This window comes from Pelobates fuscus, chromosome 4 (genome assembly GCF_036172605.1).
Source record: "Pelobates fuscus isolate aPelFus1 chromosome 4, aPelFus1.pri, whole genome shotgun sequence".
NCBI lineage: Eukaryota > Metazoa > Chordata > Amphibia > Anura > Pelobatidae > Pelobates > Pelobates fuscus.
The window spans coordinates 238237395-238257466 of record NC_086320.1 but is presented as its reverse complement, the minus strand read 5'-3'; the positions used below and the strand labels follow the sequence as shown (position 1 = coordinate 238257466).

General features: G+C 39.3%; 1 protein-coding gene across 3 annotated transcripts in view; it reads left to right on the top strand.

Moving 5' to 3' along the window:
* Positions 1 to 20072, top strand: part of FYCO1 (FYVE and coiled-coil domain autophagy adaptor 1) — a 260863-nt gene that overhangs the window by 156311 nt on the left and 84480 nt on the right. For 2 of the 3 annotated variants that reach the window (XM_063452011.1, XM_063452009.1), the window contains one exon: positions 13011 to 13160. The exons of the other annotated variant lie outside the window; for it this stretch is intronic. In XM_063452011.1, the coding sequence (XP_063308081.1) occupies positions 13011 to 13160 (150 nt within the window). The remainder of the gene's footprint in view (positions 1 to 13010; positions 13161 to 20072) is intronic. 3 annotated transcript variants of the gene reach the window in all.

The window sequence follows — 20072 nt, the reverse complement described above, 5'->3', positions numbered from 1 at the left end:
TATCCCTCTTCCCGGGACTTACAATATGCTAAACTTACTTTGGGAAAGATGACTATAAAGGGTCAGTAGTTGGGGACTTTTATTAATATCTATAAGTTTTTCTTTAAATCATTCACTATATAATGCTGCCCTTATTTTTTGAAAGACAGCCTCTTAGTGCTAACTCTACCCTGGGATTTCTCTAAACATTCAGTTTGTACTATATACCCAGTTTGCACTATACACTACTTAGGTATTAACCCTTTTCAAATGATTCAAATGGATACTACCACTCTCTATGACCGAGAACTGACTAACTATACAAGCAGTCAGTTCTCGATGAGCCGTTCTGAGCTGTCACTCACGGCTTATTCTCCGCCCAGTATATCCCCCTCTACATTCAGAGTGGACGGAGGCTCAGAGGGGATGAACTTTTCTCCGCTCTCTTGGCGCTCCTCCTCCCCACCTCCGGATTCGCCCCTACAAACACACGTGGGGCTGGAGATTTACAGAGCCGACATGTATGCAGAGCGACGATTGGGGGAAACCTACTCAGCTTCCTCCGCCCAAGCCAGACCCCCTACACTCACCTGCCGATAGATCAGGTAATTTCGGGGCTTTTGCTTCTTTTGGCGGCAAATAGAGGGTATAAAAAGACGTCCTCCTGGACGAGGTTTTGTTAGCCCCTGACGAAGGTGCATTAGAACGCACCGAAACGCGCGTCGGGTCCTTTTATTTTATTTATTATTTTGTTCACGTAGCACTATGGGAACACTAGGTGTTTAATTAACTTTATTTGGGTCACCTAAGTTTTTTGTCCAGACAGCACCGCTTATATTAAGAATTGGAACGCCATAAGCATTTGGAGTAGCTATGTCCCTGTTTTCTTGGAGCTCCTAGGGTCAGCATAGAACACCCTTGAAGGTGTTTCCTTAGGAGTTTATAGGGATACATATCATTGCTCCTTTGCTTTCACTCCCCTGGTATAGTTGGTACTGTTTGATGCTAATCAGAGGTTAGATTACCTAAGGTAACTGGAATAGTACGATCTCTCCTTCTTTTCGCTTTCAGGGAAAGTATAGAACACCCTTGAAGGTGTCTTTTAGGAGTTGCAGGGATAACTGCTCTTTTGACCACTTTTTAGTTGGATTTCTACCTCTAGAACTTCTCAGATTTACCAGTGATTAGCCTCATATACTTTGGAGGCGCATTATCTAGGAATCTAGGATTATGCTTTCGTTGGCATCATTTGCAGTATACCAATCTGACTTTGGGCGATTCTCTATTATGTTCATTGTTTAAAGAATCTACCACTATTTTTATAGCCTGTGCATTCCATTTCTAAGTATATCGTATCTCTCCCTGTTGGTACTCCCCAGTGGCATTATGTGTTCTTATGGATTTCTGTTCTGTTAAAGAACATTATAAAGTATTTTTATTAGAATCTATGCCCTTTATCTGGAGTTACACATCAGGATAATATAGATACTATACAGTGCGTCTGGTTGAGTCATTTATATATATGTTAAACTATTCAGTATCTATTGTATTAAAACCAGCTCATGAGCCTCACTTCGGTGAGTCTCTACATTATCTATTTACTTCTTGTTTAATACTCTAACCTGGGTACAAGCCCTATATGGTGGAACTGGAACCACCGAACTGACCACTGTTTGTCACTCACCCTCATATGTGTATGAGGTGTCTGACACACTCCTCTTATCTTATTCCAAATTAGGCATTCTGAGCTGTTAGGCCTAAATCTTCCATCTCCATTTTGAACCAACTTTCTTCCTTGGTTGTTACTAACTGAGTTCTATATATATATATATATATGAGAGAGTGCGTTTGCCCAGTACAGCAACTTTATATTGGGAAAATTTAATCCACCGTCTTTGGGTTTTAGACATAATTGTTCTGCTTATTCTGTTCTTTTTTCCCCTATTAATAAAGTTCTCTAGAATGTTTTGCAATAATGTTATCCAACTTGGCGCTATCCTAAGGGGTATCATTTGCATCAAGTAATTCCATTTTGGGATTATATAAGAGAAACATATACCATTACTAACGATTGCAGTTGATGCAGAAAAAGCATTTGATAGACTCAATTGGAAGTTTTTGGAGTTAACGTTAGAAGCATACCAAAGGCTGGATTATAGATGCTATTAAAGCATTGTATAAAAATCCCTCTGCTAAAATAGTTGGACCAGGTGTTTGCTCGGAATGGGTACTAATAAATTATGGGGTGAGACAAGGGTGCCCATTATCCCCTTTACTATACATATTATCAATAGAACCCTTAACGGAAAATATCAGGAAAAATGCAGAGGTTAAGGTATATAAGTTAACTGATGAAGAATTAAAAATTAGCCTTTATGCTGATGATATTCTGTTATCAATAATAGACCCTGTGAACTTGCTACCCCCTTTGATGAGAGCTATAAGGGAATACAGTAAGTTGGCAAATTATAAACTAAATATGGATAAAACAATAGTGATGGGTATTGGGCTAGGAAAAGAAAAGGAAGACGAGATTAAACGTAAATATGAATTCACCTGAGCTAAACAGAAATTTGTATATCTCTAGGAGTTATGATTACTAGAGATATAGATAAAATGATGGAAGAGAATTTCTTAAAATTATTGAATACTAGTATGCTTCTTAAAGGGACACTATAGTCACCTGAACAACTTTGGCTTAATGAAGCAGTTTTGGTGTATAGAACATGCCCCTGCAGCCTCACTGCTCAATCCTCTGCCATTTAGGAGTTAAATCCCTTTGTTTATGACCTCCCTGTATGTGACTTGCACAGCTTTCCATAAACACTTCCTGTAAGGAGAGCCCTATTTAGGCTTTCTTTATTGCACGTTCTGTTTAATTAAGATTTTCATATCCCCTGCTATGTTAAAAGCTTGCTAGACCCTGAAAGAGCCTCCTGTATGTGATTAAAGTTCAATTTAGAGATTGAGATACAATTATTTAAGGTAAATTACATCTGTTTGAAAGTGAAACCAGTTTTTTTTTTCCATGCAGGCTCTGTCAATCATAGTCAGGGGAGGTGTGGCTAGGGCTGCATAAACAGAAACAAAGTGATTTAACTCCTAAATTACAGTGAATTGAGCAGTGAAATTGCAGGGGAATGATCTATACACTAAAACTTCTTTATTTAGCTAAAGTAATTTAGGTGACTATATTTTCCTTTTTTAGGTTTGGCGACAAGCATACATCACATGGTGGGGACGCATCAATGTTATTAGTTCTGCTCACATTTTATAAAGGTTTTCGAACTCTAAAAATATGTATATTATTGGGACCCATTTAGCTGAGCTACTGCGTGGGAGCTCATCTAAACTAAATAATGGATCTTCCTCAGTAGCTGAAAAGTAGGTAATTCAGGCTTAGTGACTAACCTGTTTGTCGTAAGTTTCTTTTGGTTTAACTTGACTTGTAAGAATTGGCATTACAGTCCACACATGACACCTCATCTATACTGTTAAAGAATCATTACTAGTTTCCTAAATATTGGAAATTTTCTTTAACCCCTGAAGGACACATGACATGTGTGACATGTCATGATTCCATTTTATTCCAGAAGTTTGGTCCTTAAGGGGTTAAACATTGTATCAGACATAATTCTAAATAAAATGGACATTAGCCATATATTTATTCATAGATTTAGCAAAAGAGTGCATGTCCTCATATTATATAGAAAAGGGGGAGGCCGTATATACCTCGATAAAGGCATTTATGTCCTAACCTGTTGGTGCAATTTTATTGAGATTGTAAAATATTTTTGTAGATACAAAGTTTGTTTTGTTTTTTTTCAACTTGTGATTTGTTTAAAATGAAGGAATAAAGGACAGGTTTTTCTTTTGGTGAGGAAGTTTAGTCCAATAATCCATGATCTTGTATAGCAGAGAATAAGTCTTAGCAGTATTCCTTGCTTATTAAAGAAGCTCTCCAGGCACCATAACCACTAAAGCAAACTTTTTTTTTAACTGTTTTGATTTTATACCAGTGGTCCACTGGGAGCTGCATGCCACCACCAATGCCATCTCCCTAAGCTAGATGTTCCTCAGCAGGACTGTTAGGTCTCCTGAGCATCGACTGATCAGTCTCAGACATTGAGCTATGCCCTGCATTACAGGGTCCTACAGTGTTTGGCTCATCCAGATCAAGTTGGGTTTAACACGAGTAGGAAGGCAAAGAACAGCACAGTTTGGGCTCTTAATGGGGCACTCTACGCACCAAAACAGCCCTAGCTTAATGAAGCATTTTTTGTAATGTCTCTGCAGTTTTACTACTTAATTCTTTGCCATTTAGGAGTTAAAGCACTTTTGTTTCTGTTTATGCAGCCCTAGCAACACTTTCCGTAGCTATAACTCACACAACCGCCATAAAAAAAAAAAAAAAAGGTTTAATTTTCAGCCAGATTTTAGGGCACAATGTGTTTACTTTAAACATTCTTATGTCCTGCACTGTTAATTGAACATTAATTACACACAAGGTTCTAGCAGGCAATTCTTAATTAAACATGCTGTGCAATAAGGAAAGGAAAAAATGTAGACTCTTTTTCAGGAAAAATATCAATAAACCATGTAAGTCACAGCCACGGGAAGGTGTGGCTAGGGCTGCATTAACAAAGTGATTTAACTCTTAAAATGATTCTCCAGGCTCTTCCGAAGTGTTTTATGTCCAAAGAATGTGTCCTCTTAGATGTTAGAAGAGGAAGACTTGCAAAGATTTTAGAAGAGATGCAAATGAAATGTAGTTTAACAAAGTGAAAGCCTAGTATAAGGATAAAATGTCAAGGCAGTGAAGGGGTTAACCCTGAGCGAAATGTGGTTGAAAGCAAGAAGAAAAGGAACACTGCCTAAAAAATATAAAAAAATAAACTTTTAATAGTGAACGAAATACAAAGTGATTATTTTGCACATTTACTCTTAATACGTCTAGGTATGTGCATACAAAGGCATAAAGAGATACTATGCAGAAATGTAAGATTTAAAAGAGACAAACAGCATCTAAATAACGGAGATGTTGTTTGAAGATTATCTGCTGTGACAGTTTGTCTACTGTTACAGTTTGTAAAGAGTACTCTGTTAAAGTTTGTCAGGCTCTAAAATAGATGTGATAACACTAAAATAGATGTGATAACACAAAAATATATGCTGTCTGGTGTTACTATTAGATACAAGCTGTAGTCAAGGTATATCCTATGCCTGAGAAAGCACCTACTATGGTTAGTTAGTTAAATATAACCCCAGAATCGGTATAGAGAGAAAACAGATGAAGATATTACTGTGCCTTCAAGGGCACCTACCAGGTAGAAGAGCTAACTACAGGTAATAAAGAGAGGAAAAAGGAGAGAGAATATATCCTCAAAGTATAACTGTGCCTTCAAGGGCACCTCTCTTATAATAAAACTGCGGCTAAATCCTTAATTCCCCTCCCGACGTACCCAAAACCTATATGGCTATTAGTTGAAATAGGGATGTCCAGAGGTAATCACTGCAAGTGCACAGGGTGTAGTACTAGTGGGGATCAGAAAAACCCTGACGCGCGTTTCGCCGGTAAGGCGGCTTTTCAAGGGGAACTTGATCGTAGCAGATTAGGCTTTTAAATAGGGCGCCCAAACATTTGATTGGAGTCCCGAAAAAGTCGACGTCATCAGTTGTGACTGACGGAAGACGGTGGTCCGAGAGGACCATATTACTCTGTTTAAAGAAGAACAATAATATTATATTGCCATACTGGCAGATGAAGAAGAAATAAAGTGGCATGTATAAAAGAATATGAGTTAATACATATTGTACAGATATCGTGTACTAGATCTCTGAATAATCGTAAAGTTATATTACCTGATAAGTATGTTACTGATGATTAGTATAAAAGGTTGTAGTACAAGTATATGATTTCCTTCATACATATAAGAGCTTGTTCTGCCCCTTATCAGATTGGCAGAAATATATATACACATAAGGTGCTTTTTAATAGTATATTGCATTTAGTGTATGGCTCTTATACAGTTTTATGACTGGATTACACATCTTTTTGATACTAGGTTGCACATCATTTAGACCGATAATAAGTCTAAATTCAAGAGGATTTAAATGTAATTAAATTGGTGAAAAATAGTAGGTGATGTAAATATACAGGTATGTACAATGGAAAGTTGGTCTATATATCATGCAGAAGATGTGAAGGATGTGTTGCCTTATTTCCATTTTCCTGCTGCAACATAATAAAATATATCTGTAGATAGATTTTTGTTATGCAGATCCATACTGTATTTGCCATATAGAAATTTCTATGTGGTGAGTGTGTTGCCTTATAGTCTACTGTTCAGTTTTGTGAAAAAGGCATAACATATCTTGATAGGTATAGAGTAGGGGACATGTTATTGCTTAGAGATAAAGCAGGGGGCGCTCTTGGTATTTACTATCTCTGCAATGTCTTATTATCAAAAGATGTAGATTACTTGTGATTATGAGAAGGTCATAGGAGGTTTAGATTAGTATTCTAAAAGTAATAATATGTACATATGATTGTATGTAATCATAAAGTGCCAAAAATGAAAACGGAAAATTATTATGTTTAGAAACTGAATTCAAGGTATATGGTTAGTGTATGAAAGGTGTGTAATTGAATTCCTCGTTAAGTCCCTGTGGAGTGAGGGTCCTGAATGAGTATATCCATTTGGATTCCTTTTGGAGTAGCTGCTGGTTGAAGTTCCCTTTTCTAGGGTTAAAGATCAGGTTCTTAATAGCCTGGAATCTTAAGTTGTCAGTATTGCCATGATGGAAATTCATGACATGTCTTGCCACAGGTGCAGGTGTAATGGTATTTTTTATAGAATTAATGTGCTGGAGGATCCTTCGACGAAAGGGCTGGATGTTTTTTCCGATATATTGGATGCCACATTTGCACGTGATCAAATATACTAGCCGGGTAATGCTACAATTGACCAGCGCATTAGTTTTGATGGTAATTTTCGATTGTGTAGATGTAGTTGATTGAGAGGGGGTTATGAACTGGCAGGCTTTGCAATGGCCAAGCCGGTATGTTCCCTTCGTGTTTGTGAGCCAGTTGGGCTCTGTTGGATTAGGAGCCAGGAAACTATGAACTAAGATCTTTCAGATTCTTAGATCTACCAGCCGTGATAGATGGATGACTAGGTAGTGATTTTTTCAAAGTGGGGTTATGTAAAAGAATAGGCCAGTGGTTGGAGAGTGTCTGTGTCCTTTTCCCCCAGCCACTATCAAAAGTGGCAATGCATCTTGGGGTTGAAGAGCTTGATTTTGGACGTGTAGTTTTTAGACTTTCCAATCTATTTGTCTCACTGGCACGTTGATATGCTCTTTTAAGAACTTTGTTAGGATACCCCAGGGCTTTGCAACGGAGTTTCAAAGACTGACACTCTTGGTAATATGTTGAATCCTCAGAGCAGTTCCTCCTTGCTCTCAAGTATTGTCCATATGGGGTTGAGGCTTTCAACCTATACGGATGATGACTCTCCCAATAGAGGAGGCTATTAGTTGAGGTCAACTTTCTAAAGAGTTCAGTTTGGATAGTACCATCCTCCATTAGGAGAATCTTTAGGTCGAGGAAGATCAATTCTTTATCATCGTTGACATGCGTAAGTGTTAGGTTTATTGTATTGTCATTCAGAGCTTTGACAAACTCTTCAAAGACTTGTACCAAACCAGTCCAGAGTATAAGCATGTCATCGATGTATCTGTACCACTTTAAGATTTATCTGTGGTACAGACTGTATTGTGGATCTTTCCATACTCTGTCCTCCCACCATCCTAAAAAGAGATTTGCATAGGTAGGAGCACAAGTCGTACCCATAGCGGTCCCGGTCTCTTGCAGGTAGTATTTGCCGTTGAATATTAGTTGTGGGTCAGAATAAATTCCAACAGAGACAGAATAAAAGAAATCTGCGCTTCCTCGTATGATGCTGATTCAAGAAAGGAGTGACATGCTTGTATACCTGTTTTATGTGGGATGTTGCTGTACAATGATACAACGTCAAGGCTTGCTAGTAAGGTATATGGTGGTACTTGAAGCCCTTCTAGAATCAATAATGTGGATTTAGTGTCCTGTATATAGGATGGTAGGTCCGTGACATACGGATGTAGGATTTCATTGACAAACTTTCTGGCTCTTTCAGTCAGACAATTGTTGCCTGAGATGATTGGTCTCCCAGGGGGTGTTCTGATGTCTTAATGCTCTTTTGGCAAGCAATATAAAGTTGCTACAGTTGGATGTTTATGTGGTAGTAAGTATTTATACTCCTCTATGTTGATAATTTTTTAGTCTAACGCTTTGGTGAGTAAGGCTTCAAAATCTCTAATGTACCTCTCGGTGGGATCAGAGGGGAGAACACTGTAATTGGATTCATCACTAAGATGTGTCATGCACATATCAATGTACCTGTCACGATTTAGTAAAACAATGTTTCCACCTTTGTCGGCTGGTTTTATGATAACGTTATCTAACATTTTTAGTTCTTTGAGCGCTTTCCGTTCATTAGTAGTCAGATTGTTGTCTAATGGACATTCAAGGTGCATTTTTGCCAGGTCGCTAGTGGTCATTTAAAAAAAAAAAAGATCCACATGTGGAGTATCCTTCAGGTTGGGGGTGAACCAACTCTGGGGCTTTAGTTTTGTCAGGGATTTAGAGGGATTCTGTTCCTCAAGTAATTCTGTCAATATTTTTGAGAACTCAAAATCCTCCAAGCTTAATCCGAAGTCGTTTGCCAATGACAAATCCCTTTTGGAGTGCATTAGATTTAATGCTAGTTTCCTGCCAAAAAGATTTATATCCTTTGACCACTCAAATTTATTGTAACCGGGAGTGGGTACATATGTAAGGCCTTTACTTAAAAGAGAGATGTGGCGTGGTTGTAGTGAGAAATCAGAGAGATTAATGATTCTGTTTGATGTTAGAATCTCTGACCCCGTCCTTGTCGCTTGTAGGCCCAGCGATCCCTGTCCCTCAGTCGCCCCCTCTGTTCTCGAGGGAGATCCTGTCCTAAAAAAGTCTTAGAGACAGTTGAGTTTATACTGTCAGAGGTAATTGGGGCATCTAGAAATGCAACCGATTTATCAGTCTTAAGACAGACTTAAGAATGCCCCTAGTGGGTGAGTGACTTGGGACTGGGTCGTTGTTACGCGTACTCTTGCTGTATTGTCTTTGTCTAGATCTAGAGGAACCTGCATCCGAATCTGACGATTCAGTGTCTGCAGACATAGAGCCTCTCTGGCTACTGGTATATTTACGAAATTTGCGTTTTTTGCGAAAGATTTCACCCTCTTTGAAATCCTTAAAATCCCTTTGGAATTTAGTATGTTTTTTTATTCTTGGATTCTGTGTAAACTGTTTGATATTTTTTTGTAATTTTGTTTCCATAGGTGAAAAGAGATTATCTGTTTTGAACCTTTTTATTTGTACAATCTCATTTTGTAATTTGGTGTTAGTTTCCTCTAGATGTGTAGTTTCTAGTTTGACTAGAAAGGTCATTAGTCTAGCAGAACAGTCCAGCAGAATGGCATTCCATTCGTTTTGTTGTTCCTCTGTTTGAATTTTGTCTGGTAGAAGTATGTCTGGTCGAAGACCTCTAGGAACTAATTTCTGTTCAATATATTGATTTAAACTTGTTAGTTCCCAGAAGCTCCTGATGTGTTGTTGATATAATTTCTGTATTTCGAAGAATGCATCATTAATATCAGTGTTGTTAGAACTATTCGTCAAATGATTTATAGAGAAAACATTTTGAATGTCATCTAGATTGATAGCAGGATCTGACAGTTTGTCCAGAAGGTCAGTCATTTAAATTGGCACTTCGGGGGTGGCTTTAATGAAGATAGGTATTGAAACCTGATTTTTAGAAAGTTTAACAAAGTGAAAGCCTAAAATAAGGATAAAATGTCAAGGCAGTGAAGGGGTTAACCCTAAGTGAAATGTGGTTGAAAGCAAGAAGAAAAGGAACACTGCCTAAAAAATATTAAAAAAAATACACTTTTAATAGTGAACGAAATGCAAAGTGATTATTTTGCACATTTACTCTTAATACGTCTAGGTATGTGATACAAAGGCATAAAGAGATACTATGCAGAACTCTTTAGAAAGTTGGCCTCAACTATTAGCCTCCTCCATTGGGAGAGTCATCACCCATATAGGTTGAAAGCCTCAATCCCATATGGACAATACTTGAGAGCAAGGAGGAAATGCTCTGAGGATTCAACATATTACCAAGAGTGTCAAAGCCCTGGGGTATCCTAACAAAGTTCTTAAAAGAGCATATCAACGTGCCAGTGAGACAAATAGATTGGAAAGTCTAAAAACTACACGTCCAAAATTAAGCTCTTCGACCCCAAGATGCATTGCCACTTTTGATAGTGGCTGGGGGAAAATTACACAGACACTCTCCAACCACTGGCCTATTCTTTTACATAACCCCACTTTGAAAAAATCACTACCTAGTCATCCATCTATCACGGCTCGTAGATCTAAGAATCTGAAAGATCTCTTAGTTCATAGTTTCCTGGCTCCTACTCCAACAGAGCCCAACTGGCTCACAAACACGAAGGGAACATACAGGTGTGGCCACTGCAAAGCCTGCCAGTTCATAACCCCCTCTCAATCAACTACATCTACACAATCGAAAATTACCATCAAAACTAATGCGCTGGTCAATTGTAGCACTACCCGGCTAGTATATTTGATCACGTGCAAATGTGGCATCCAAAATATCGGAAAAACCATCCAACCCTTTCGTCGAAGGATCCTCCAGCACATTAATTCTATAAAAAATACTATTACACCTACACCTGTGGCAATACATGTCATGAATTTCCATCATGGCAATACTGACAACTTAAGATTCCAGGCTATTGAGAAACTGATCTTTATCCCTAGAAAAGGGAACTTCAACCAGCAGCTACTCCAAAAGGAATCCAAATGGATATACTCATTCAGGACCCTCACTCCACAGGGACTTCAATTACACACCTTTCATACACTATTTCATATACCTTGAATTCAGTTTCTAAACATAATAATTTTCCGTTTTCATTTTTGGCACTTTATGATTACATACAATCATATGCACATATTATTACTTTTAGAATACTAATCTAAACCTCCTATGACCTTCTCATAATCACAAGTAATCTACATCTTTTGATAATAAGACATTGCAGAGATAGTAAATACCAAGAGCGCCCCCTGCTTTATCTCTAAGCAATAACATGTCCCCTACGCTATACCTATCAAGATATGTTATGCCTTTTTCACAAAACTGAACAGTAGACTATAAGGCAACACACTCACCACATAGACATTTCTATATGGCAAATACAGTATGGATCTGCATAACAAAAATCTATCTACAGATATATTTTATTATGTTGCAGCAGGAAAATGGAAATAAGGCAACACATCCTTCACATCTTCTGCATGATATATGGACCAACTTTCCATTGTACATACCGGTATATTTACATCACCTACTAATTTTCACCAATTGAATTACATTTAAATCCTCTTGAATTTAGACTTATTATCTGCCTAATGATGTGCAACCTAGTATCAAAAAGATGTGTAATCCAGTCATAAAACTGTATAAGAGCCATACACTAAATGCAATATAATTTGTCAGCATCAAAAAAGCACCTTATGTGTATATATATTTCTGCCAATCTGATAAGGGGCAGAACAAGCTCTTATACGTATGAAGGAAATCATATACTTGTACTACAACCTTTTATACTAATTATCAGTAACATACTTATCAGGTAATATAACTTTACGATTATGCAGAGATCTAGTACAACAATTCCACTATATCTGTACAATATGTATTAATTCATATTCTTTTATACATGCCAACACAAGACAACGCCCGTCGGGGTTTTTCTGATCCCTCCTAGCACTACACCCTGTGCACTTGCAGTGATTACCTCTGGACATCCCTATTTCAACTAATAGCCATATAGGTTTTGGGTACGTCGGGAGGGGAATTAAGGATTTAGCCGCAGTTTTATTATAAGAGAGGTGCCCTTGAAGGAACAGTTATACTTTGAGGATATATTCTCTCTCCTTTTTCCTCTCTTTATTACCTGTAGTTAGCTCTTCTACCTGGTAGGTGCCCTTGAAGGCACAGTAATATCTTCATCTGTTTTCTCTCTATACCGATACTGGGGTTATATTTAACTAACTAACCATAGTAGGTGCTTTCTCAGGCATAGGATATACCTTGACTACAGCTTGTATCTAATAGTAACATCAGACAGCATATATTTGTGTTATCACACGAGTTCAGTGTCAAACTTGTATTTATCACTAATTGTAACAGAGTATTCTTTATAAACTGCAGCTGTAGACAGTATCTATTTTAGAGCCTGACAAACTTTAACAGAGTACTCTTTACAAACTGTAACAGTAGACAAACTGTCACAGCAGATAATCTTCAAACAACATCTCCGTTATTTAGATGCTGTTTGTCTCTTTTAAATCTTACATTTCTGCATAGTATCTCTTTATGCCTTTGTATGCACATACCTAGACGTCTTAAATGTACAAAATAATCACTTTGTATTTCGTTCACTATTAAAAGTTTATTTTTTTATATTTTTTAGGCAGTGTTCCTTTTCTTCTTGCTTTCAACCAAATGAAATGTATACATGTTTTTATTGGAGTACTAAACAGTGATTTTATTTTGTATTTGTGCAGCGAAGTGCCCCTTTAAGTGCACCACTTGATACATGCAACATCTAACAATAGAAAGATATTCTGTACCCCCAATACTTCCTATTATATGTTTATTGTGATAGAAAATGTCAATAAAAAATAAGACATTGAAAAAAAAAAAACCAATAGAAAGATATTTAAATGTTGAATCATTTATTTTGAAACCATTTTTATTAATACATATTTTAAACTCTGCAGAATAAACGTACACATAACATTATACCTTATGCCGTTTTAATATTTATAAAATATATACATTTTTCTTCATAAGGGACAAAGATGCTCTTTGGCAGAAATCTGACGCACTTGAATTTGAGCAAAAGATTCGTGCATCAGAACGGTGGATGGGTGATATGGAGGTGAATCAATGTCTTGCCTGCAAAAAACATTTCAACTGGATGGTACGACGTCACCATTGCCGGTTAGTCGTATTTATTTTATATATTTTAAATATATATTTATTTGTGTTTGGGGCTAAATGGAATATGATATGAAATAAGATTGTAGTTTGCAAACCTGAGATAGGAAAAAGTCGGTTGAGGTGTGTCGAAACCGACGTATGCTGTAGGCCAGTAAATAAAGTGGGCCTACATTAGAAGAGTATGGTGAATAGAGGGAGTGGAGGGTGGGGTAGCAGCTCGGCAGACTAATCACGCTATGGTAGGGAAGGCGGGGGGATCCCTTTTAAAGGTCCTTACGCCCCCCCCCATAACTTCAGGCCAAGCCTTCCAATATATGAAGCAAAAAACTAAAAAGGTTATGGTGGGGGAAAAATTTGTGATTGAAAAACCCTTCCCTTCCACCTGAAGTCTGTGGATAGTTAATACAATGTTAAACAAAAATCTGCACATCAGTCAAGCCATAAGACCTGTACAGACTGGTGTGCAGATTTTTGTTTAACATTCTATTAATTATCCACAAACTTCAGGTGGAAGGGTTTTTTTAATCACAATTGTTTTCCCTACCATAACCTTTTTGTTTTTTTTTCCCCCAAGCACTACCAAGCCTCAATAACCAAATCAGTAACTAACCTCATGCTGATGATTTGCATTAACAATGAAACTGCTGTCCCTGAGTGGTTCACTGGCTTTGCATCTTTTCCCAAGTTGGGATTCAAAGCTGTTGTATACCCCAAACACAGAGTCAAAGGAATCCATGTTTAAAATGGAATGAGGCAAAAATGTGATTCCTTGTTAAACTAATTTGCATATACCCACCCAGAATCCTTTGCGGTAGTAACATCACTGCAAATTTGTGATTTCTGTGGGAAAAACAAGTATTATGGCTTGACTGGTGGGCAGATTTTTGTTTAACATTTTATTAACTATATATATATATATATACACACACTGAACAAAATTATAAACGCAACACTTTTGTTTTTGCCCCTATTTTTCATGAGACTTATGTCTATCTTCTGTCCGTACTCCCACCTCTGATGCTCGCCTTCAAGATTTCTCGAGGGCTGCACCATTCCTGTGGAACTCTCTTCCCTCCTCCGTTAGATGCTCACCCAGTCTCCACTCCGTCAGAAAATAGTTAAAAATCCACTTCTTCATAAAAGCGTATCAATTAAACTGTTAATAGCTCCTGACTGATTCCTCTTCTGCAACTGTCACTAGTCTAATACTATCCTTACCTTTTGTGTCATTTTACCCCACTTGCTCTAGCATGTAAGCTCATTGAGCAGGGCCCTCAACCCCTCTTCCTGTGTGTCCAGCTTGTCTGGTTACAACTACATGTCTGTTCGTCCACCCATTGTAAAGCGCTGCGGAATTTGATGGCGCTATATAAATATAATAATAATAATAATGAGCTGAACTCAAAGATCTAATACTTTTTCTATGTACACGAAAGGCCTATTTCTCTCAAATATTGTTCACAAATCTGTCTAAATTTGTGTTAGTGGGCATTTCTCCTTTGCGGAGATAATCCATCCACCTCACAGGTGCGGCATATCGAGATGCATGATTATTGCAAAGGTGTGCCTTAGGCTGGCCACAATAAAAGGCCGCTCTAAAATGTGCCGTTTTATCACACAGCACAATGCCACAGATGTTGCAAGTTCTGAGGGAGCATGCAGTTGGCATGCTGACTGCAGGAATGTCCACCAGAGCTGTTGCCCTGTGAATTGAATGTTCATTTCTCTACCATAAGCCACCTCCAAAGGCATTACAGAGAATTTGGCAGTACTTCCAACTGGCCTCACGTTGCAGCATGATAATGCACGGCCCCATGTTGCAAGGATCTGTAGACAATTCCTGGAAGCTGAAAACATCCCAGTTCTTGCATGGCCAGCATACTCATCAGACATGTCACCCATTGAGCATGTTTGGGATGCTCCGGATCGGCGTATACGACAGCGTTTTCCAGGTCCTGCTAATATCCAACAACTTCGCACAGCCATTGAAGAGTAGTGGACCAACAATCACAGGCCACAATCAACTCTATGCAAAGGAGATGTGTTGCACTATGTGAGGCAAATGGTGGTCACACTAGATACTGACTGGTTTTCGGACCTCCCGGACCACCCCAATACAGACCAGCCTAAGGCACACCTGTGCAATAATCATGCATCTAATCAGCATCTTGATATGCCACACCTGTGATGTGGATGGATTATTTCGGGAAAGGAGAAGTGCTCACGAACACAGATTTAGACAGATTTGTGAATATTTGAGAGAAATAGGCCTTTTGTGTACATAGAAAAAGTCTTAGATCTTTGAGTTCAGCTCATGAAAATTGGGAGAAAAAACAAGTGTTGCATTTATAATTCTGTTTAGTGTGTGTGTATATATATATATATATATATATAATTATTAATAGTTGTGAGATGAAAAGCTTGATACAGTATACAGTGTCATTCATCTTGTAATATTTCATATTTCACACAGTCTGAAAGTGTAATAGATTAATATAAATGAAAGTGGTCAAAAACCTTGCTTTTAAGTATATGTAAGAACCTTCAATACATTACTAGTAGCGCAGTTTACTAAAAATTGCAACACAATCTAAAAATAATGTTTGCATTGCCCATATACAGTAAATACAGTTAAATCATATATTTAAAAAATAAGGGTACTTAAAACTGCTATAGCAATCATTATCAACCTCTGTACTAATACAATTCTAACAATGAAATGGTAGAGCATTTTTACCCCCCTTTTCCCTGACTGTAAGACACTTTCTGTACTATTTGAAAGTAGGGGGCGAGCTTACATTTATACATATTTCTCTAGCTGTTCACTCCCGGCTTCTCCACTGCCCCAGGCTCCCCCTGCTTTTCCTCTGCCCCAGGCTCCTCCTGCTTCTTTTCTGCCTCAGGCATATTAATATATACAGTGCAGATACACAGACATACATGCAGATACACAGGCACACAGAAACAATGTTTGTATCTGTTTTGGTTGTTTCTGTGTATTAGCATGTGTATCAGTGCATGTGTGTCTGTGTATCTGCATGTGTGTCAATGTTTGTATCTGTGTATCTGCATGTTTGTCAGTGAGTGTGTGTCTGTGTAACTGTATGCGTGTCAGTGTTTGTATCTGTGTGTTTGTGCATCTGCATGTGTGTGACAGTGTGTGTATCTATGTATCTAGTTGTGTGTCAGTGTATCTGTATGTGCGTATCTGTGTATCTTGATTCTGTGTGCCTGCAAGTGTTTCAATTTTTTATGTCAGTGTTTTTGCATGTGTAGAAATGTTTGTATCTGTGTTTTTGCATGTGTGTTAGTGTTTGTGTATCAGTGTGTCAGTGTTTGTATCTGTGTATGTGCATCTGCATGTGTGTATCTATATGTTTGTGTATCTGCATGTGTGTCAGTGTGTGTACCTGTGTGTCTAATTGTATGTATCTAGATGTGTGCCAGTGTTTGCTTCTGTGTATCTTCATGTGTGTTTGTATATGTGTGTATTTGCATGCGTGTCAGTGTTTGTATCTGTGTGTCTGCGTGTGTCTGTGCATCTGCATGTGTGGCAGTGTGTATATCTGTATTTGTGTCAGATACAAATACACACACTGACAAACATGCAGATACACAGACACACAAATACAAATACAGCCACACATGCAGATGCACAGACACACAGATACAAATTCTGCCACACATGCAGATGCACAGACACACCAATACAAACACAGACACACATAGATGAACAGACACACATACACACTGACACACATACAGACACAAATACTGCCACACATGTAGGTAACCAGACACAAATATACAAACACTGCCACACAGACACACTGATACAAATACTGACAACATGTAGATGCGCAGACACACAAATACACACATACAGATGCACAGACACACAAATACACACACTGACATACATACACAGACTCATGGATACAAACACTTACACATATGTAAATGCACAGACACACACACTGACACACATACCGATACAGACATACAGATATACACATAAACAGGTACAAATTTTAGCCACCCTCCAGTTTCCTACCTTTTAGATGCAGGAGGGTCGCTTCTGCTGGCTGGTACTGTTGGGAGTTAGTGGCTTGCACGGCTGGTGTCAGGGCTTACCTGAGTTGGGAGTTTGTAGCGCAGATATGTTGCTCACCCTTGCAGATAGCCACAGGCCAATGTGGTCAGGTAAGAATTCACCTGACCTGTGGGTCTGTGGACGGGGGCTGTGCAGGATGAAGTACCGAGTCGCAGGACAGGCAAGGACTGAACCAGCAGGATAGTTAAGGGATAGCCGAGGTCAAAGGATGCCAGAGGACAGGAACAACGAGGAGTAGCTGAAGTCAAGGGATGCCAGAGGTCAGAGTAAACGTAGTCAGAAGCCGGGGTCAATAATAAGTAGCAGATCAAATGACAGGAACACTGGTACGAAACACACAACAGGATCAAAGACTTGATCCAGATCACAGGGCGAGGCTGAGTTGAAATACCCTGCTTATGTCTGATCAGGGTCAGGTGAAGCACAACCATAGTCAAGGTACAGCCCCCAGTGTTGTTGACATGCCAGGATGAACAGGACCGGAATCACGTGTTGATATATAAAGCTGCTGTGGCTCAGAGGTAGGAAGCAGGACCAGGACTGAGAAGTTCCCCGGTTCAAGTCCCCTGTTGGGAACTCCTGGAGCGACCACGTCTGGCCGTCTGTGACAGTACCCCCCCATCAAGAACGCCCTCTGTCATAACAGTACACCTCTTCAGGTTCACTATCTGAATCAAGCAATACTAGTCCTCTCTTCTCAATTGAAATTCTGTGGAGACAGAGGGGTACACACAATAGTGCAGACGGCTATTAACAGATATAATATAGGCAGTAGATGGAAACACTCACAGATTTTAGAGCCAATTGGGCTTTGCTCTGGTATCAAAGGCTTCAGGATCTATTAGGGGTGATCCAAATCCCTCTGTGGGTGTTCTGGATTCTCAAGGATGCTTTCGTATTCCACCATAAGCAGCAAGGGATTCAGTTTGGTTAAAAGTAAAATATCATTTATTAGTACATTATAAATAAAATATAAATAGGAAAGATAAGTATAAAATAATAGCCAAAATGCGTTTCGCCTCTGTGGCTTCTTCAGTTGGCTGTATGTTAGTCTCTGTGTCCCTGTGTGCCTTTAAACGCCAGTTTCGCGGTCTTTTCAAAGCGTGGAACGCACCATGCGTTCCACCTTCCGATCGTTAGTTACTTCCTGGTTCCGGGCATGTGATCGATCACGTGGTGTGGTCTTTTAGTGTGTGGAACGCACTATGCGTTCCATTGCTCGATCGATGTTCGCTTCCTGGTTCACTTCCTGGTTCCGATCGTGTGTAGCATCACGTGTTCCGTCGTGAATGGAACGCAATATGCGTTTCACATAGGAGGACAGCTTTCTTCTTTGATGATAATTTCCTCTCAAGTTTGTTATTAAATAATTATGTTACTGGCACATTTCTTTTCACATTTTCGCATGATTTACTTTGTAAATAATGCCCACTAGACAACATCCAGATCCACAAAGATCCTGCAGGCAGATACCTATTCCTCACAGGACACATAGGCACAACAAAACTGACCATGTGCTCTACGCCCTGACCACCCTGGACGCAGCATTTTGGTAGCACTTCAAGGCACAGCTCTTTAGCCTGTACGCCAAAAACGTAATAATCAGGGGAGATCTCAACGTGACCCACACACCCATCATCGACCGCAGAACTCCAGGCGGAAGAACCCCAACAGCGACCAGGAATGACAAACTATTTGCCAAATTCCTCAACGGCACATCCCTACTTGATGCATGGAGGGCCCACAACCCCTCCACACGAGACTTCACCTATTATTCCCATACCTACCACTCATTCTCCAGAATCAATGGATTCCTCATAACGCCCACAATGCAAACCTGGAGCACCCACACACATATAGGCAACATCGCTTGGTCTGACCATGCGGAAGTCTCACTAACCATACAAATACCAAACCTCACCCGCCCCTGGGCCTGGCATCTCATCCCCACAATCCTTCGCGACAAGACAACAGTCCATAATTTAGCAAACAGCATTCGGTAATACTTCGACATAAACACAATAGACAATACCCCACCAGCGATTATCTGGGCCGCCTACAAAGCGACCATGCGGGGCAACCTCATGGCCAGAGCAACGGCTTTCAAAAAACAGCGCCAGCAAACCCTAACAGAAGAGACTAGAAACTTTAAACAAACGACAACCGACTGAGGAAATATTAACCCAACTAACAGCCACAAGAGACCTCCTCAAAACACTTTCAGCGACATACGTAGCGAGAAACCTAATGTGGACCAAACAGAAGTTCCACGAAAAAGGCTGACTCCCTATTAGCAAATTGCCTCAAGAAAAGACAGGAAAAAAAGAAAATCTCCAAGACTTACACTCCAGATGGAACGAACACAACAAAATAGCACAAAAATTTCTGCAGTACTATACAAACCTCTACAACCACACCCCCACATAATCAGACCACGACGCAGACCACACAGCACGCATATCCACCTTTCTACAACCCCTCAATCTACCCTCCCCACCGAGGCTAAAGAACGCCTGGCAGCACCCCTCACCACAGTGCTCAAAACGTTGAAGCCCATAAAAAGCCCCAGCCCAAACGGCTTAACGGCCATTTATTATAAAACCTTCCAGAACCTGCTTATCCCATATTTATGCAAGGCCTTCAACTCGCTCCTGAAAATATTCACCAAGGCACTAGCCAACCGCATCAACCACTATCTCCCACAATTGATCCATCCAGACCAAGTCGGCTTTATTCCCAAAGGACAGGCAGCAGACACAACATGAGAAGAGAGCATTCAACACGTTATGGTACACCCA